Source organism: Chiloscyllium punctatum, chromosome 2 (assembly GCF_047496795.1).
Source record: "Chiloscyllium punctatum isolate Juve2018m chromosome 2, sChiPun1.3, whole genome shotgun sequence".
Taxonomy (NCBI): Eukaryota; Metazoa; Chordata; class Chondrichthyes; order Orectolobiformes; family Hemiscylliidae; genus Chiloscyllium; species Chiloscyllium punctatum.
Window position 1 is genome coordinate 56,917,133 of NC_092740.1, and position 22,152 is coordinate 56,939,284.

Consider the following 22,152-nt stretch of genomic DNA (forward strand, 5'->3'; position numbering starts at 1 on the left):
TCACGTTCAAATGCAGCAAGACTTGGATAATATCCAGATTTGAGCTGATAAATGGCAAGTAACATTCACACTACACAAATGCCAAGCAATGGCTGTCTCAAATAAGAGACAATCTATCACACCTTTGCATTTAATGGCATCACTATTGCTGAATCCTCCACTATCAACTTCCTTGGATTACCATTGACAAGAAATTGAACTGACCTAGCCACGTAAATAATGTGGCTATATCAACAATCAATAACATGGTAATTATTAGACTTTTAAATCCAGTTTTTTAAAAAAAAATGAAAATCCAACATCTGCAAATTTGGGATTTGAATCAGGTTTCCCAGAGTATGAACTGAATCTCTGAGTCACTGGATCTCAAATATGTTGGCAAATATCTAAGTGTAAAAACAATCGGCAATAATAATTGAGCTCTTAGAGTACACAAATATCAGCTGGGATATGAATAATGTGAAAAGCACAATGCTAATAAACAACATTCAAGAAAAGCCTTCAAGAAAAGGAGGCAGAATTCTCAATTTAGACTTAGAAAATGAATCCAGGCAAATTGGTGAAGTTGCAGGGGATGACCATTTTAAAGACCCTGACTGTCTTACAGTTAGATTTGACTATTTGTAGAAAAGAACAAAGATAGAACAGGAGTAAAAATTTGAAATTGGAGGAAGACAAACTTGATGAAGTTTGAACCGTGATCAGGTGAAGGTGGGTTGGATATAGCAACTTGAAGGAAAATCAGTGTCAAATCTGTAGGAGGCATTCAAAAGTGAGATTCTCTCAACTCAGTGTTGACATGTCCCCATAAGGAAACAGGGAGAAAAAAATGGCAGAGTAGACAAGCAGGAAGCTGGAATAACACAACAAGCCAGGCAACATCAGGAGCTAGAAAAATAAGAAGAATTATACCCGAAACATTGACTTATCCAGCTCCTAAAGCTGTGTGGCTTGCTGTGTTCTTCCATCCTCCTGCTTGTCCCATAAGAAAACAAGCTGATACTGCCAAATCTGGACCCTCCTGTTTATCTACAAACAGGCAGAGGAGAATAAAGCAGAAAAAGAAAGATAATGACAATCACAATTAACTTAACATTATGAAAAAACCTAGAGGAGTATAGAAAATATTGAGGTGGAGTAAAACAGGAAATTAGAAAATATTAGCTGAGAAGGTCCAGGGAAACCCAAAGTTGTTTTATTAGCACATTAGACAATCACTGTGGAAAGGTTTGAGCCTATCAGTGGTGTAGAGAGTAACTTACACATGAATGCAGAAGAAATAGGCAGGGTTCTTAGTGAGTACTTTTCTCTGATTTCACAATGGAGAGGGATAATGTAGGCATTCTAGTTAAGGAGCAGGAGTGTGCTATATTGGATACAGTAACTATAATGCAGCAAGAAATACTAAAGGAACGGACATCCTTGAAGGTAGATAAGTCACCAGGGTCAGACGGGTTGTATCCCAGGCTGGTAAAAGAAGTTGGGAGGATGTCATGAATGCTCTGCAGATTCTTTTCCAGATAAAGCAATATACCAGAGGATTGGAGACCTGCAGACATCGTACCATGATTTAAAAAGGGTACACTGGACAAGCCAAATAATTGCAGGGCAGTCAGTCTGACTTTGGTGATAGGCAAATAATTAGAATCATCACTGAGAGACAAAATAAACTGTCACTTATAAAGGAGTGGATTAATCAGGCATAGTTTTGTTAAGGAAAACTCATGTCAAACTAACTTAGGTGTTTTGAGGAGCTAACAAAGAGGATTGATGAGGCTGGTGCATTGGGTGTTGATCACATGGATTTAGTAAGGCATTTGGCAAGGCTCCCTTGGAAATCGATTAGAAGTAAAGCCTTTGTTTTATAGCAGTATGAATCATAGAATCCCAACAGTGTGGAAACAGGCCCTTCGGCCCATCAAGTTTACATTGACCCTCTGAAGTGTAACCCACCCAGATCCATTCCCCTAACCGATTATCCTATATTTACCTCTGAATAATGCACCTAACCAACACAGCCCTGAATACTATGGGCAATTTAGCATGGCTATTCACCTAACCTGCATATCTTTGGATTGTGGAAGGAAACCGGAGTACCCAGAGGAAACCCACACACAGGGAGAATATGCAAACTCCACACAGTTGCCTGAGGCTGAAATCGAACCCAGGCTCCTGGCGCTGTGAGGCAGCAGTGCTCACCACTGAGCCACTATGCCGCCATAGTATGTTGCAAGTTCAATGCAAAATTGGCTCAATGACAAGAAACAAAGTGTAATGGCAGCTGAATGATTTTGTGAATGATAAATTGTTTTCAGGGGCAGTACACAGGACTCAAGTTAAGATCCTTTGCTATTTGTTATGTGTTTTAATGATTCCAAATTAAATGTGCAAGGTTTGATCTTGAAATTTGTAGGTGATACAAATATTGGCTCGGGAGCTGATAATGAAAAAGACAGCTCTCGACTTCAGAATAATATCAATGGCTTTGTTGAGTTGGCGGAAAAGTGGCAAAAGGAATTCAATCTGGAGAAGTGTGAGGTTATGTCTTTGGGGAAAACTAACAAAGCAAGGGGATGTTCAATAAATTGCAGGGTATTGAGAGGAGTAGAGGAAGTGCAAGACCTTGGAGAGCATTCTATAGGTCCCAGAAGATGAGAGGACAGGTTGGCAAGGTGGTAAAGAAGGCTTATGGGATACTTTACTCATTCTACATGGTATTGAATACAAGATGGGTTTTTTTTTATTCACTCATGGGATGTGGGCACCGCTGGCTGGGCCAGCATTTTATTACCCACCCTTAGTTGCCCTTGAGAAGGTAGTGGTGGTGTAATGTTGGAACTCTATAAACCAGGCTTTGGTCTAAGTTGTATATTTCTTGTCCCATGTTACAGGAAAGTCGTAACTGCTGTGAAAAAAGTTAAAAATCACTCAACAGCAGGTTAGAGTCCAACAGGTTTAGATGTACAAGCTTTGACGGTACTGTAACTAGCTACCTGACAAAGGAGCAGTGCTTCTTCCAAATAAACCTGTTGGACTATAACCTGGTGTGTGTTGTGAATTTTAACTTTGTTCACCCCAGTCCAAAACTGGCGCTTCCACATCATAATTGCTGTGGAGAGAGTAAAGAGGAGGTTTTTTGTCAATTTTGCTTGACCATTAAAATTGTAGTTGCGAGGAAATATTGGATAGGCTAGGGTTTTTTTGTAAGAACAGAGGGGGTTCACGTGTGCTTAATTCAGATAAACAAAATTATGAGGACCCTGGGAAAGGGAAAGCCTGGGAAACTGAGAGTTGACCGGAAGGTTTGATTACCCTAGCAAATAGGTCGATTACCACAGTCAAAGATTTAGGGTGGTCAAAGCAAAACTGCTGCAGATGCTAGAAATATGAAACTAATAAATATATTCAGGGTGAACTCAACATATCTGGCTGTTTCTGTGGCGAGAGATACAGTATTTATAATTCAGTATTTATGATTCAGAATTAAATGCACAAAGCAGAATTTGGAAGTCTCCAGACAACAAAAAAAATTGACTGGTTGATGATGGGAAGGATAGCTGTCAATTCTGGAATGATATTAATGGTTTGCTTGAGTGGGGAAGAAGTGGCAAATGGAATTCAATCTGTTGAAGTTATGAAGCAGAGTCATACCAGACTCTAAATCTTAACTCTGTTACTCTCTCCACTGAGTCTCTCCAGCATTTGCTGTGCTTGTTACAATTTCAAGTGATTGGTAGAAGTACTGGAGGCATGGTCAAAAATATTTTCACCCAGAGGGTACGGGTGGCTGGAATTTGCTACCTGATATGGTGATTTCAATAAATTTAAAAGGTACCTGGATCTAAACATGCTGTACCTTGCAGGGCTATGGACCATGTACTCAAAGGTGGGAATAGAATGGTTGACTCATTTTATTGATTCAGCTGGCACAGTCACTATAGGCTGAATGAACTCTTTCTGTGGTTTAACTTTCTTCTTTTTTTATCTTGTCACCAATCTTAAATTTCAAGATGCATGGCAAAACCATGTGAAGATTGAGGAACTAGTTTTGAGCTCAGATTGAATTAGATAGCATTCCAAAAATAGTGCACTTTAGTCATTTTGCTTTTGCTACCAATCTAAATTCGAACTCAATAACATACACTTAGTTTAAAAATCTACTGAGATGCTTTTGTCCTCTGGCCTTTGGGATCCATGAGGATCCTGCTAAAATATGCTCCACTTGCATTAAAGCAGAAACAGACTCATTCATCAAAGCAGAGCTGGCGCATCAAATTTCTTTTCCTACAGGAAGTGTGTCCAGCGTCTTATTCTTTGAGCTGACTATCAAGATCCCCTGCAAGTCATTGGGCATGGAGGTAAATTCCCATACTTTGGGTGTCTCCTCCCAAAGAGGATAGATGTTGACAATGAAATTGAATGTTGCCTGCAGTGTGCCAGCAAAGCATTTTGCAGTGTGTTTAATAAACAATACCTTAACCCAATACTAAGCACAGGATCCAGAGAACAGCAACATGAACAGATACTGCAAATCTCTCGAGAACTGAGAAATATCACCAGTAATGGTTCCACAAAATCCTACAAATTCAATGGTAGTAATAAGTACTCCAATATCTATGCACCTTCTCAAGCCAATATTCCCAACATTGAAGGTTATGCTACTTATTCTGGTCATAATAAGGAATTTATAACATTGCCAGGTCAATCTAACCTAATGAAATGTGCATTCTGTGGGATTGGAAGGGCGTGGAGTAGGTGACCCTGACCAGCAAATATGCAAGAAGTATCAGTGGCTACACAAGATTGAGCTCTGAGTTAAGGAACTTAGACTGGTAACTGAAGTGACTGCTGTGCATCAGTGACCTACACAATGCCCTTGTTATAAGCTTCCTCAGCTAGCTCACCCACACCTTCTTGGTTTCATTCTCCCATCTGCTCCTGACTACATCTATCATCTATCAGTAATTGCAGCAATGTATCATTGAATCACAGTCCTGCTTTGCTACATGTCTACCATCTGTCCTGAACACCTCCAATTTCAATTATACAATATCCTTTTAACTACTGTTGAGATTTTGACATGCAGTTATGCATCACACTCACTGTCCAGCTTGAAAAAACAATACTCCAATGTCAAATTGCTGGGTTTCTCTCACTTAATGCCACAACACAACCCATTTCAAGTCACGAACATAGTCTCTAAAAGCTTTTTACGTGTGAGGATAATCAATTTTGATATTTTTCACACAGATTTGACAAACAGGAGATCATGTTAACAAAAATCCACACCATTTACAGTGCTTTTTATGTATGAAATGCATGTTGAGACAAAAAAACAGTCCTGTTGACTGAAAGTTCTGAGACAGGAGTGCACCTTCACAGCCATTGGGGAGCAGAAAATCAGAATTGCAAAGGCATTAAGTGACTTGGTGTCAGTTTAATTTGGGAGAAAGATGATTTTATTCTGCCCTTTGTTAATATAGTGGAATGCTTGAACTTTGATATATTCTTTGTACAGTTCTTTTTTAAACATTAAAATCTGCACAAGTTCATGAATCACAAAACAATGCTTGTTCTGTTAACTCCCTAAGATTCAATGTTTGGGAACAAAGTTCTCATTTGAGGGGACCTCTGAACTAATACTGAAGAATGATTTTCGACAGACTTTCAACTTCCAGTTTTACCATTGCCACTCACAACAACTAATAACCGTGTTTATTCAGTTAGGATTTTTATTATCATTTAGCAGGAAGGATTTCAAACTGGAAATGTTTCGACAGAGACAGCTGACTTCTTTCACCAGTGCAAAGAACTATGTTTACAACAATCTCCCTGCATGTTACAGAACAGCATTTAAAAAGCTGATGATTATTTTGACGATCTCTGATGTGAACGCTGGAATTTATCAGTCTATAAGATTCAGCATTGCATGAGAATGTTGGTTTTGGAAACCATTCGTAGGAACAGCTCTTCATTGATTGGAAATCTCATTCAATGTTCAGTTGATCAAGATTAACTTGTGGAAGTTTGCATGGCTGTATCATCTGTACGACGAGATTCAGATTGCAAATTGACTGTAGTCATTGACAATGAGAGAATTCTAGACATTCACATTCTTCATGCTGTCGAAAGAACCAAAGTGTAGAAAATGAAAAGCTACTGAAGGGAATGTTTGAAGCTATGAAAACAGTAATTTCATTGTTCACTTTTTTGATCATTTGGGTCTATTTGTGAATATTTTCTTTCATGACAAAACAGCAATACCATAATCCTTGATTTTTGTCTAATAGATATGAGCTTCACTTACTCTAAGCCATCTTGAAGCTTATTTTTAGAACATAGAACAGCGCAGTACAGGGCCTTTGGCCCTCGATGTTATGCTGACTTGTGAAACCACTCTGAAGCCCATTAACCTGCACTATTCCATTATCATCCATATGTTTATCCAATGACCATCTAAATGCCCTTAAAGTTGGCGAGTGTGCTACTGTTGCAGACAGGGCGTTCCACACCCTTACTACTCTGTGAGTAAAGAAACTACCTCTGACCTCTTTCCTACATCTGACTCCCCTCAATTTAAAGTTATGTCCCCTTGTGCGAGCCATCATCATCTGAGGAAAAAGGCTCTCACTGTCTGCCCAATCTAATCCTCTGATCATCTTATATGTCTCTATTAAATCACCTGTCAACCTTCTTCTCTGTAAAGAAAACAGCCTCAATTCCCTCAGGCTTTCCTCATAACATCTTCCCTCAGTACCAGGCAACATTCTGGTAAATCTCCTCTGCACACTTTCCAATGCTTCCACATTCTTCCTATAATGCAGTGACCAGAACTGTGCGCAATACTCCAAGTATGGCCTCGACAGAGTTTTGTACAGCTGCAACATGACCTCATGGCTCCAAAATTCAATCCTTCTACCTACTAATGAATGCTAACACAACATATGCCTTCTTAACAACCCTATCAACCTGGGTGGCAACTATCAGGGATCTATGTACATGGATACCGAGATGGACTCAGGCAGCTGAGGAAATTTGGCATGACAGTGAATACCCTTGCCAGCTTTTAGTGGTGTGCCATTGAGAGCATTCTGTCTGGATGTATCACTACCTGGATTGGCAACTGTACCATTCAAGATCAGAGACGGTTACAGAGAGTGGTGAACTCAGCCCGGACAATCACAAAGGCCAACCTCCCAGCTATAGAATCCATCTACCAGGCATGCTGTCAAGGAAAGGCCACCAGGATTCTCAAAGATCTACCCCACCATGGCAATGTTTTTCTATAACCTCTACCAATAGGGAGAAGGTACAGAAGCCTTAACACATGCACCAGCATGTTTTCAAAAGAGTTTCTACCCTATTGTTGTTAGAAAAATGAATAGACTCACAAATTCTTAACATTCATCTGTACCTGTGTTTTTGTTTTTGCTGCTGTCTACCTATTATTTATTTATCTATGCTACTTAACTATGTGATCTGCCTGTATTGCTCGCAAGACAAAGCTTTTCACTGTGCTTCGGTACACGTGACAATAAATTCAATTCAATTCAATCATCTCTCTGGTCATCCACACTGCCAAGAGTCTTACTGTTAGCCCAGTACTCTGTATTCCTTCCAAAGTGAATTTACTCCTTCCAAAGTGAATTATCTCACACTTGTCAACATTAAACTCCATTTGCCACCTCTCAGCCCAGCTCTGCAGCATATCTATATCCCTCTGTAACCTGCAATATCCTCCAGCACTATCCACAACTCCACTAACCTTAGTGTCATCCGCAAATTTACTAACCCATCCTTCTACACCCTTATCTAGGTCATTTATGAAAATGACAAACAGCAGTGGCCCCAAAACAGATCTTTGTGGTACACCACTAATAACTAAAGTCCAGGATAAATAATTTCCATCAACCACCACCCTCTGTCTTCTTTCAGCTAGTCACTTTCTGATCCAAACCATTAAATCACCCTCAATCCCAGACCTCCATATTTTCTGAAATAGCCTACCGTGGGGAACCTTATCAAACACTTTACTGAAATCCATATACAGCACATCAACCACTTTACCCTCATTCACCTGTTTGGTCACCTTCTCAAAGAACTCAATAAGGTTTGTGTGGCATGAGCTACCCTTCACAAAAACATGTTGACTATTCCTAATCAAATTATTCCTTTCTACAAATCTTATCTCTTATAACCCTTTCCAACACTTTACCCATAACCAAAGTAAGGCTCACTGGTCTATAATTACAAGGGTTGACCCTACTCCCCTTCTTGAACAAGGAAACAGCATTTGCCATCCTCCAGTCTTCTGGCACTATTCCTGTAGACAATAAAGACATAAAGATCAAAGCTAAAGGTTCTGCAATCTCCTCCATGGCTTCCCAGAGAATTCCAAGGATAAATCCCATCCGGCCCAGGGAATTTAGCTATTTTCACAGTCTCAAGAATTGCTAACACCTCCTCCTTATGAACCTCAATTCTGTCTAGTTTAATAGTCTGTACTTCAGTATTCTCCTCAACAACATCGTCCTTTTCCAGTGTGAGTACTGATGAAAAATATTCATTTAGCGCCTCTCCTGTCTCCTTGGTCTCCATGCACATCATCCTACAAATGTCCTTGACTGGCCCTAATCTTATTCTAGACATTCTTTTATTCTTGACGTACTAGAAAGCTTTAGGTTCTCCTTGATCCTACGTGCCAAAGACTTCTCATGTCCCCTCCTGGCTCCTCTTAGGTCCTTCCTGGCTAACTTGTAACTCTCAAACGCCCTAACTGAGCCTTCACGTCTCATCCTCACATCAGCTTCCTTCTTTCTCTTGACAAGAGATTTAGCTTCTTTAGTAAACCGCAGCTCCCTGCTCGATCACTTTCTCCCTGCCTGACAGGTACATACTTATCAAGGACACACAGTAGCTGTTATAGAGTCATAGAGATGTACAGCATGGAAACAGACTCTTCGGTCCAACTCGTCCATGCCAACTAGATATTCCAACCCAATCTAATCCCACCTACTTGCATCTGGCCCATATCCCTCCAAACCCTTCCTATTCATGTACCCATCCAGATACCTTTTAAATGTTGCAATTGTACTCGCCTCCACCACTTCCTCTGGCAGCTCATTCCATACACATACCAACCTCTGCGTGAAAAAGTTGCCCCTTAGGTCTCTTTTATATCTTTCCCTCTCACCCTAAACCTATGCCCTCTAGTTCTGGACTCCATCACCCCAGGAAAGAGACTTTGTCTATTTATCCTACCCATGCCCCTCATGATTTTATAAACCTCTATAAGGTCACCCCCCAGCCTCTGACGCTCCAACGAAAACAGCCCTAGCCTATTCAACCTTTCCCTATAGCTCAAATCCTCTAACCCTGGCAACACCCTTGTAAATCTTTTCTGGACCCTTCAAGTTTCACAACATCTTTATGAAAGAAAGGAGACCAGAATTGCATGCAATATTCCAACAGTGGTTTCACCAATGTCCTGTACAGCCGCAGCACGACCTCCCAACTCCTGTATTCAATACTTCGACCAATAAAAGAAAGCATACCAAATGCCTTCTTCACTATCCTATCAACCTGTGACTCCACTTTCAAGGAGCTATGAACCTGCACTCCAAGGTCTCTTTGTTCAGCCACACTCCTTAGGACCTTACCATTAAGTGTATAAGTCCTGCTAAGATTTGCTTTCCCAGAATGCAGCACCTCACATTTATCTAAATTAAACTCCATCTGCTACCTCTCAGCCCATTGGCTATTCCTTGAACAAGCTCCATATTTCAGTTGTGCCCATCCCCTGCAGTTTCCTCCCCCATCCTATGCATCCTAAGTCTTGCCTAATCACATCATAATTGCCTTTCCTCCAGCTATAACTCTTGCCCTGCAGTACATACCTATCCCTTTCCATCACTAAAGTAAACCTAACCGAATTATGGTCACTATTACCAAAGTGCTCACCTACCTCCAAATCTAACACCTGTCTAGGTTCAAATCCAATGTGTCCTCGCCTCTTGTTGGCCTATCCACATGCTGTGTCAGGAAACCCTCCTGCACACATTAGACAAAAACTGATCCATCTAAAGTACTCAAGCTACAGTATTTCCTTTGGAAAGTTGAAGCCCCCATAACAACTACCCCATTACGTTTACCCCTATTCAGAATCATCTTTGCAATCCTTTCCTCTATATCTCTGGAACTATTCAGAGGCCTATAGAAAACACCCAATAGGGAGATCTCTCCTTTCCTGTTTCTAACCTTAGCGCACACTCCCTCAGTGGACAAGTCCTCATCAAACGTCCTTTCTGCCATTGTAATACTGTCCTTGACTAACAATGCCACACCTCCCGCTCTTTTACCACCTTCCCTGTTCTTACTGAAGCATCTAAACCCCAGAACCTGCCACAACCATTCCTGTCCCTGCTCTATCCATGTCTCATAATATCAAAATCCCAGATGCCAACCCATGCTGCAAGTTCACCCACCATATTCTGGATGCTCCTGCAGTTGAAGTAGACACACTTCAAACCATCTTCCTGCCTGCCAATGCTCTCCTGTGACCTTGAAACCTTATTCATGATCTCACTACTCTCAACCTCCTGAGCACTGCAGCTACAATTTCAGTTCCCATCACCCTCCCGATGAACATTAGCAAATTTCCACCCCAGAATGTTGGTACCCCTTTGGTTCAGGTGTAGACCATCCTATTTGTAGAGGTTCCACCTATCCCAGAATGAGCCCCAATTATCCATGTATCTAAATTCCTCCCTCCTGCACCATCCCTGTAAACACATGTTCAACTCCTCTCTCTCCCTATTCCTTGGCTCGCTAACATGTGACACGGATCACAAACCAGAGATAATAACTCTGTTTGTTCTAGCTCTAAGCTTCCACCCTAGCTCCCTGAAATTTTGCCTTAAATCCCCATCCCTTTTCCTACCTATGTTGTTAGTACTTATGTGGACCACAACTTGGGGCTGCTCCCCCTCTCCCTTAAGGCTCCTGAAAATACGATCCAAGCCATCATGAACCATGACACCTGGGAGTCAACACACGAACCATGAGTCTCTCTCATTCCCATAGAACCTCTTATCTGTCCCCCGAACTAATGCTCATTCTCTTCCCCCTTCTCTTCTGAGCATCAGTGACAGACTCTGTGCCAGAGATCTGTGCCCCATTGCTTTCCCCTGATAAGTCACCCCCCCCCCCAACAGTATCCAAAATGGTATACTTGTTATTGAGGGGAATGGCCACAGGGGATCCCTGCATTGCCTGCCGGTTACCTTTTCACCCCCTGACTGTAGCCCATCTGCCTTTTTCTTGTATCTGAGGTGTGACTACCTCCCTGTAACTCCTCTCAATTATCCCCTCCACCTCCCGAATGATCCAAAGTTCATCCAGCTCCAGCTCCAGTTCCCTAACACGGTTTCCGAGGAGCAGGAGTTGGGTACACTAGTGGGGACACTAGTGATGACCACTGCCTCCCACATTCTACCCCAAATAAATTACCTTATCCACCTAGCCATTCCATGTCCCCTCCTGCATTGCCTATACATGAGGTAAGCTTTTCAATGCTTAACTTACCTTCCTGGCAGCCCCCTGGTCCAGCACCAGAATCAAGCTAATGATGTTTATGATTACAATTTGGATAAGAATTTAGGCGGCATGGTTTGTAAATTTGTGGATGCAACCAAAGTTGGTGGTACAGTCGACAGTGAAGGTTATTTAAGATTACAAACAGTTCTTGATCAATTCAGCGAAAAGGCCAAGAATTGGCAGTTGGAGGATAGGCTGGACCTTTTTTAACTGAAGCATAGAAGATTGAGGGGTGACCTTACAGATATTTATAAAACCATGAGGGGCATACATAAGGTATGTGCAGGTTAGGTGAATTGGCCATGCTAAATTGCCCATATGTGCGTTAGTCAGAGGGAAATGGGTCTGGGTGGGTTACTCTCCGGAGGGTCAGTGTGGACTGGTTGGGCCGAAGAGCCTGTTTCCACACTGTAGGGAATCTAATCTAATCTAAAATTCTCCCGATTCTACAACAGTCACAACATATCTGAAGTTAGCAAAACTAACAGTGCAATTCAATGAAGAAGGGAGACTGAGATCAAGGGACTACAAACCAGTTAGCCTGCAACCTCTATCAGGAAAATGTTAGAACTCTTTATTCAAGAAGTTTTAACAATGCACATAGAATGTCAAAGCAGAAGCTGACAGAATCAACATGGTTTTTTGAAAAGGAGATAACATTGGACATTCATTGCAGTTTTAAGTTGTAACTGGTGGGGTGGACAAAGGGATGCCTTTGGTATAGTATATTTTGATTTCAAATAGACATTTAAAAGGTACTCATACCAAAGGTTAATAAAACATAGACTGGGACTATCATAGTGCTAGGGGCTGGATGGTGAGGAATTTGTTAAATGAGGTCAAGAAAACTTACTTTATCAATATGTAGAAGTACCTGCTAGAGAAAGAGCAAAACTTGACCTTCCCATGGGAAATAAGGCAGGGCAAGTGACTGAAATGTTAGTGGTGGAACACTTTGGGACCAGTGATTGTAATTCTATTAATTTTAAAATACTTATGGAGAAGAATAGGCCTCATATAAAATTAAAGTTCTAAATTGATGGTATGCGACCGGAACTTTGAAGAGTTGATTGGAGTAAACTGTTCTCAGGTAAAGGGACCAATAGTAAGTGGAGGCTTTCAGAAGTGAGATAACAAGATTCAGAGGCATTATGTTCCTGTTAGAGTGAAGAGTAAGGCTGGTAAGAGTAGGGAACAATGGATAAATAAAGATATTGAAGTTCTGGCCAAGAATAAGAAGGAGTCGTATATTAGGTATAGCCAACTAGGATAAAGTGAATCGAAGGAATCTAGGGGCATTCTTAAGAGGGAGATTATGAGGGCATAAAGGGGATATGAGATAGCCTTGGCAGATAAGGTTAAGGACAATTCAAAAAGATTCAACAAGTAGATTAACGAGGCTGTCTATGTGTCACTTTTTACTATGAAGAAAGAAATGGAGGCTAGAGAACTCAGGGAAATAAGTATTGATATCTTGAAAACAGTCCACATTGCAGAAAAGGAAGTTCTGAAGCGCTTAAAAAAAACATAAAGGTGGTTAAATCTCAGGGCCTTGATCAAATGTATCCCAAGACATTGTGAGAAGTTAGGGAAGAAATTGTGGGGCCCCAAGCAGAGATATTTGTATCATCTGCAGCCATGGGTGAGATGACGGAGGACTGGAGGGTGGCTAAAGTTGTGGCTTTATTTAAGAAAGGCTGTTAAGCGAAGCCCTCGAACTATAGACCTATGAGTGTGACATCAGTTGTCAGTAAGTTGCTGGAGGGGATTCTGAGAGACAGGATTTACATGCATCTGGGGAGGCTGATTTGGGATAGTCTTTCTGGCTTTGTGGAAGGGAAATTGTGTCTCACAAGATTCATTGAGTGTTTTGAGGACTTAACCAAAAAGATTGAGCTCAGAGCAGTAGACGTTGTTTGCGTGGACTTTGGTAAAGTCTTTGACAAGGTTCCACGTGGTAGACTAATTAGTAAAGTTAGATCACATGGGACTTAGGGAGAACTTGCCATTGGATACAAAATTGGCTTAACAGTAGGAGACAGAGGGTAGTGGTGGAAGGTTGTTTCCCTGACGAGAAGCCTGTGACCAGCCATGTTCCACAGGCATTGGTGCTGGCTCCATTGCTGTATATAATTTATATAATCAATTTGGATGAGAATTTAGGCGGCATGGTTTGTAAGTTTGTGGATGCAACCAAAATTGGTGGTTTAGTCGACAGTGAAGGTTACCTAAGATTACAAACAGATCTTGATCAATTCAGCCAAAAGGCCAAGAAGTGGCAGTTGGAGGATAGGCTGGACCTTTTTTCGCTGAAGCATAGAAGGTTGAGGGGTGACCTTACAGATGTTTATAAAACCATGAGGGGCATACATAAGGTAAATTACAAAAATCATTTCCCGAAGGGCAGAAGAGTTCAAAATTAGGGGGCATATTTATTAAGGTGAGAGGAGAAAGTGACCTGAGTGACAACTTTTTCACACAGGGGTTGTTCATATGTGGAATGAACTGCCAGAGGAAGTGGTGGGTGCAGGTCCATTTCCAACATTTAAATGAAGTTTGGATAGGTACATGATTGTGAAAGGTTTAGAGGGCTATTGGCCAAAAGCTGGCAAGTCGGACTAGTTTAATTTGGGAAACTTGGTTGGCATGGACAAGTTGGACCAAAGGGCCTATTTTCATGTTGTATTAGTCATTTACACCAAGGAATGGCTCATGGGGTTGAACATAATCTATTGAAATGGATGGAGGATTAGATAATGAACAGGAAGCAGAGATTAGAGTTAAATAAACGAACTTTCAAATGTTGCAAGGATCATTGCCACTCTCACTGATCATGACTCAATGTTAGGAGTAAAGTCTTAATGAATGCCCCACTTCATTTCTGAAATGTTGAGCACCGATTGGTGGCAAGGGCACAGAATGCAATCTGAATATGGCCTTCAATTTCCGTCACCAAATGTCACCACTTATCAGTTTGATGAGGGACAAAAGGACAAAGCCACAAGATTGGATCTGTGACAGATGGTAAACTCTCTCCCCAACACCATTGTGGGTGTACCTACACCAAATGGACTACAGAGATTCAAAAAGGCAATTCCTTGAGCAGCACCTTCTCAAGGAATATGTGAAGAGCTCATGCTCGAAATGTTGATTCTCCTGATCCTTGGATGCTACCTGACTGGCTATGCTTTTCCAGCACCACACTCTTCCACATAGCCAAAACAAAGTCTGTTAGAACTCAGTTGCATGTTCTCATAGGAAGAATTGTAGACTCTTCAACCTGCTAAGACTGCTCTGTTATTCAATTTGATCAGCTACCTTAATGTCATTTTACTGCATTATCTCCACTTTAGGGTGGCCTGGTGGCTCAGTGGTTAGCACTGCTGCCTTACAGCACCAGGGACCTGGGTTCAATTCCACCCTTGGGCGACTGTCTGTATGGAATTTGCACATTCTCTCTGTGTCTGCATGGGTTTGCTCTGGTTTCCTCCCACAGTCCAAAGATATGCAATTGTTTTGTTAATCATGGTTAATTCACTTTTGCCTTTGGTTGTTTCTGCCGAAGGGAACATTTATCTTCATAATTTCTTTCCTTCAGATTTAAGACATTAGTTTCATAATGATGCATTTTTCATTAAAATTTAAAGTCACATTTTATCCTATTATGGCTATTATTTCCCAAAGACTCTTTCCCACAAGGTTATTAATATTCCTTCCTCATTGCACAACTTGACTGAATCAATTTTTCTGCTTGCATGGGTTATTGATTCCTTTCCTACCAGCAAAAGTGGGAACAGCCAAAGATGGCGAGGGACATCCACATCCGGTTCCCACCAAAGTTTTGTAAAGGCCTCCAGATTCGACCATGGAAATCCACACCTATGTTGCTAGTACAAATATATGAGGAATGGATTGTTTTACCAGAGATAACAATCCCAGCTGATCGGAACACTAAAGTGATAAATGATGTAGGAAAATATTCTTTGTGTAGCCAAGAGATCATTTTGGCTTCATATTTCACAAAAATGTATGTTGTTATGCAAAGAATATTTAAAAGTGCTGAGCCACCATTCACCTTATTGAAATAAAATTTTTTGTGAATTTACTGGAAAGGTGTCATCTGTTCATATGAAAATTGGACTAGCAAAGATGTGTGTTAAAAATGTTTCTTTTCTCTGTTCTTTACTGTCTATAGGTGTTTCATTCCAAATATTTATGCAGCTCTTGCCACAGCAGTTCTGATACCCTTGCTGTGCCTTGTGGGAGTCTTTGTCATTTTTATATATGTCTATCAGCTCATTCAACAATGGAAGTCATATGACGATGTCTTCAGAGGAAAAGCTAATAGCACAGGTAAGGACAGCATGAATATTATTGTTTGAATGAGTTACAACAGTCATAATAATTTCAGTATTATTTTCAACTAGATTTTTTCAGTAAAGCTCAATTTTGTCTTTGTCCTTGTGATAAAATAAAACTATTCCATGCAGAAAGGATGAAAATTCTTCAATGCACTTAAATCTTTCTTAATGATATATTCAGCCCTACTTTTATATTTCTGTTCTTTGCTTTGGTATAAGCTGACAACTAAAATATTAGTAACCCAGAATGCTGAAGTATGATTGATCTATTTTTTTATAAATATCATCTGAACATTTTGTCTTGAACTATTTGTTTTCTGCAAAAATATTGACAAGTATACATATATATTACAACTACTTCACTTGCTGTTAATCTCCTGTTGTGTGGAAGGTAGTCAGTGCCAAGTTGGAGTTATGAACTTCATAATATAATAATTATAAATAAATTATTATGTATCACAAATCAGCAAAACTATTTTATTGCAAAAGTGCAGATCTGATACCAAGTTAAAATTTTATTGATTTTTGTTGGTGTAGAAAGAGTATCTGAGTCAGTGGGTTAGAATCATTTTTATTGTGTTTCAGACATGAGTTTTAATCAATGTCATTCAAGTTTGTTGTTGTTGTTCTAGTTTTTGAATATTGTTCGTGAACTCACAATGTCCCAAAGTATCATCCAATTAAATACTTGTTGTTATGGAAGAAAGGGCAGTCTCAGATTATGCACCATAAAATCTCAATGTAATCATGGCTAGTTTGACTGTTTCAAGTTTTTTTTCCCGAAGGATTGCTGTTATTCATCGCATCAGATTGAACATTTATGCTGTTGTGCGAGATAGTGTCAAAACGGTTATTACCTGCACCTTCAATTCAGTCTCTCATCCAAAATGTGACACCTCCAATGATGCAGGTCTTCCTAACATACATCTTTCTGTTCCCCTATATAATTTAGACCACTGCAGGTTCATTAAAATTTGCAAGTTTTCATCAAATAGCGGTAAGGTCGATAAAGTATTATTGAAATTGAAAAGTTTAAGAGTACAATCATATCCCCTGGTGTTAATCCCCATTATGATATAAACAAATACCTGTTCACATTTAAATAAAACAAGAAGTTGGCCAGTACTGTTTGACATGCTTTCCTTCATTGCTCAGATCATTGAGTAGAAGATGTCATGTTGTGGTTGTACAGGACGTTGTTGAGGCCATTTCTGGAGTACCGTGTACAGTACAGTTCTGGTCACTCTGCCATTGGAAGGATATTATTAAATTTGAGAGGCTGCAGAAAATATTTACCAAGACATTCTGAGACTGGAGGGTTTGAGCTATGAGGAGAAGCTGGATAGGTTGGAACTTTGTTTCACTGTAACATAGGAGGTTAAGGGGTGACTTTATAGCGGTGTATAAAATCATGTGAGGCACAGATAAGGTGAAAAACAAAGGTCTTTTCTCTAGGGTGGGTAAGTTCAAAAGGTGAAAGGAAAAAGATGTAAAAGGGACCTGAGGGGCAATATTTTCACATAGAGGATGGTTTGTATGTGGAATCAACTGCCATAAGAAGTGGTAAGTGCAGATACAGTTGCAACATTTAAAAGACATTTAAATAGGTCCATGAATAGGAAGGGTTTAGCTGGGTATGGGCCAAATGGAGGCAAAAGGGGCTATTTTAGTTTGGGAAACTTGGTGAGCATGGACGAGTTAAATCAAAGGTTATATTTCCATGTTGTATGGCTGTGTGACTCTAGTTTGTACACAGGGAATTAAAAATCCAAAAACTCTCATAAAAAGCATCATTATCAGCATTTGTACAATTGGTTTCAAGGTATCATTTCTATGGAAAACACAGAACACCCCAAGTCTGCTAAGAATTACATTAACAAGTAAGTTATGGTAACCAGTCCAGCCCACAATGTGGCTCATTTAGAATTGATAGAAACTAAATATATTTGCATGCATAACCTGTTCCTCAGCATTACTTTTTTTTTCCAATTAAACAAGAGTATGGGGATCAATTGCTCCCTTATACATTCTCCATGGCAATACTTTGACCAGTCAGAATCTATATGCCAACAAATGAGCACTCCCATCTGGTCAAGATCCTGTTGTAATCTAAGGTATCCCTCTTTGCTGTCCACTACACCTCCAATTTTGGTGTCATCTGCAAACTTACTAACTGTACCTCTTATGCTCGCATCCAAATCATTTATGTAAATGACAAAAAGTAGAGGACCCAACACCGATCCTTGTGGCACTCCACTGGTCACAGGCCTCCAGTCTGAAAAACAACCCTCCACCACCACCCTCTGTCTTCTATCTTTGAGCCAGTTCTGTATCCAAATGGCTAGTTCTCCCTGTGTTCTGTGAGATCTAACCATGCAGAATAAATGATTTTTCCTTTTGAAATGCTTGTGGCTATCCTGATGAGTGGCAAAGAGAAAGCTTAAACAGCTTGTCTCTTTTTTTTTCTAGAAGTACACAAGTTCTGTACTACAAATAACTATTGGTATTATAATTATTATTATTATGATTATTATTATTATTACCTGCAGGGAATTGTAATTATTTCCCCATTAAAAAGTGCAGGGCATTTCTTTTTTGCTTTACTTAGTCTGTAGCACTAGGGCTGAACAGCATTGGCACAGATCCATATTGACAGATCCATGCTGAGGGTACAATACCTACTGACCCCAAGAGAGAATATGCTGGAAAATCTCAGCAAGTCTGGCAGCATCTGTAAGGAGAGGAAAGAGCTGAAGTTTTGAGTCTAACTGACCCTTTGTCAAAACCTACTGTCATACCTACTGTTCTGGACAGCCTTTATGGATGCCTGAAGTGTGCGCCAGGTGAATGTCAATGGTTATCTAGAGTGATTAATAAACATGGAAGTTGCACTCAGCGGCTTATCTGACTCAATGCAAAAATTACAATGACACTTCTGTGACCGCACTGCAACAGAAAGTCTACATCACTGAAGAAGTTGGCACTCATTCCACACATAGATGCATATGCCATGCCCACTAATAATTGTACATCTGAGCTAACACTCGCACTATGCTTGCAAATGGTGCTCTGATCACTGGCCCACTCTGCTCATTGATTCATTGGCCACTCTGGTTGCCAACCCAGTCAGCTCTTCTCTGTCACTGGTTGCTCTGAATCAAATACCTGAATGTTACCTTGCAGCCTATATATACTAACTTACAAGTGATTGATCCTGAATGACCACTCAAATGCAGTTAGTAGATTCCATTACAATTTAAAAGATTTCGGAGAGCAACTTAGGGTGGAAGTATTCCCTCTCTCTCCCTTCAGTGTAGGATGGCCTCTTAATGATTGGATTTGATTTGATTTGATTTATTGTTGTCATATGTACCGAGATACAATGAAAAGTGTTTTGCGTGCTCTACAGGCAGATCGTACCATACAAATTGCATTAGGTAACAGAACAGAGTGCAGAATACAGTATTACAGTCATAGAGAAAGTGCAGAGAGAGAAATCTCAGAATTAACATTTGAGAGGTCAGTTCAAAAGTCTGACACTAGCTGGGGAGAAGCTGTTCTTGAATCTGTTCGTCAATGTATTCAAACTTTTATATCTTCTGCCTGACAGAAGACGGCGTTAAAGAGTATAACCGGAGTGGGAGTGGGCTTTGAATATGTTGGTTGCTCTCCTGAGGAAACAGAAAGTATAAGGAGAGGCAATGGATGGAAGACTGGCTTGCATGATGAACTGGGCTATGTTCACGACTCCCTCTACTTTTGTGCAGTGTTGGACAGAGCAGTTGAATACCACACTGTGATGCATCCAGAAAGGGTAGTTACTGTGGTGTATCTATAAAAATTGATAAGTGTCTTTGTGGACATGTCGAATTTCCTTAGGTTCCTGAGGAGGTAGAGGTATTGTTGTGCTTTCTTGACCATTGTGTCGATGAGGTGGACCAGGACACATCAGTGATCATCACCCTGGAAGGGTTAGGATCCAGATTTGACTCAGACCTTGATGCAAACAGGGCCATGCCCTCCACTCCACTTCCTGAAGTCAATGACCAGCCCCTTTGTTTTGATGACACTGAAAGAGAGATTGTTCTCTTTACACCATGTGCTAAGTAGTCTATCTCTTTACTGAATTCTGTCTTGTCGTTGTTTGTGATGTATCCGACAACGATGGTGTTGTCAGCAAACTTGTAAATGGCATTTGGAAACCCACCTACCATGCTTAATTAGACAATGAGTTTACCCTCAGATTTCTCAGCGTGAACTATGAAATTGGCTTTTTCAGCAAAATTTGATGCTGGGTTATTGCTCCTGGTGTGTGGAAGGGTTAGGATCCAGATTTGACTCAGACCTTGATGCCCTGACCCAAAATATAAATTTCTGCCACTGACAGCTAAATCTTAAGGATGTGCAGATTACAAAGGACAACATTTTACCTCAGTGTCTTAACATGAAGTCTTTGCATTTACTGATCATTCATGCTCTGTAGTCCACTTCATGCATTCTCCACAAACTAACTAAATACCCCATGGTAGGTACATTATTGCATCAAATGTGTAGAGTGTTTATTATGGAGTTCTGTAAGTTGTTGGCCATCAAAAGCAGATTAGTCTGATTCCTGAAGATTACTTTAACAATGGCCTTCCCTCGATCAGAAGTAGGGCTGTTTGCTAATGAGCAACAATGAGCACCGTTGATGAATCCTGAGATACTGATGCAATTCATATCCAAATGTAGCAAGATCAGGTCTTGGTCAGGCTTACGATGACAAGTGACAACATTCATACCACCTAAGTGCCAGGCAGCGACCATCTCCAACAAGAGAAAAGGTTGTGATTACACCTTGATCATCACTGAATCCCTTTTATCAACATTATAGTGATTACCATTGACCAAGAACTGAACTGGACCAACCACATAAACATTGTGACTAAAAGGACAGGTCAGAGTCAAGGTATTGTGTAATGACTCTCCTCAAGGCACAAGTCAGGATTGTCTTGGAAAATTCTTGTGACGATGGAAGAATTCTAAAATGCTTGTGGACATATTGAACTTGTAGTTACAATGTGTGTTTTTGTCTTGAAATACACTTTTAAAAATCTCGACATACAGACAAAAGGTGACTGCAGATGTAAACTCAGTGGCAGTCTGGAGGGCGAGACACTGGAATATCACACTTAACAAGGTGTCAATGAACACAATTAATGTGACAAACACCTGATGAAGGAGCAGCACTCTGAAACTAGTGCTTCCAAATAAACCTGTTGGACTATAGCCTGGTGTTGTGTGATTTTTGTACACCCCAGTCCAACACCGGCACCTCCAAATCAAAACTGTAATCTCCTAGAGTTATTTCAGACTATAAATGTAATGGGAGAAAAGACAGCAGCCTGGGTAAGATACATGCTTTCTGTTTTCTCTGTTCAGAATTACACAATAACAGGGTTAAATACCAGCTCAACCCTCGGTCAATGTGTTCTAGTAGAAGAAGGTTGCTAGTGAGCTGAGGTGATGATGTGTGTCAGTGAGCTGATGTACTTGTGTTTGGGTTCTAGTGTATTGTCAAAGAATCACTCACTCATCACGGCTGCAAGATGAAGGGGTTCCTCACTCTCTGAATGCTGGAAACTAACTATGCAGCAAGTCACTCAAACAGAAGTAGCAAGAAACACTGTGTTGCTTCGGTACTGCCAGGCATCCACTGTCAAGAGGAAGCAAATAATTTCAAAGCCAATGTCTCTGAAATTAACGCCTTAACTATCAATGCCCACTGCCTACTCTTCTTGATGATCCAGAGGCTGACCCATATATCATTTGGCTTATTTTTTTGGGTTACTTCTAATTTATAATCTATGCATTTGTCACCTTTTTTCTTCATACATTTAATAACAAATAAATTCACTGTTTGATACCACAAGATAACCTGGTTAATTAGCTCTCTTTAAAGCTTAACTTTATTTGGTCTGGGAGAAAGACACCCACAAGGAAGGAAATCCTTTCTGAACTAACCACGTTGCAACCAACTGAGGGAATGGGTGAATAAGGAAGGGAAGCCAATTCACACCACTTCACCCAGGAGCTCGACAATTTGAGATATTCTGTCTGCAAAAATATTAACTTGGAGAATGCTGTCAGAGGCCTTGTTGTAATTATATTATCCTCTTGCCTTGATGAGTGCTGCTCGAACACTCTTAAACTTGAC

At 40.4% G+C, this 22,152-nt stretch overlaps 1 protein-coding gene across 2 annotated transcripts in view; it reads left to right on the forward strand.

The window, feature by feature from the left end:
- adgrv1 (adhesion G protein-coupled receptor V1) overlaps positions 1-22,152 on the forward strand; it is a 563,049-nt gene that overhangs the window by 477,373 nt on the left and 63,524 nt on the right. For both annotated transcript variants that reach the window (XM_072582867.1, XM_072582868.1), the window contains one exon: positions 15,791-15,948. In XM_072582867.1, the coding sequence (XP_072438968.1) occupies positions 15,791-15,948 (158 nt within the window). The remainder of the gene's footprint in view (positions 1-15,790; positions 15,949-22,152) is intronic.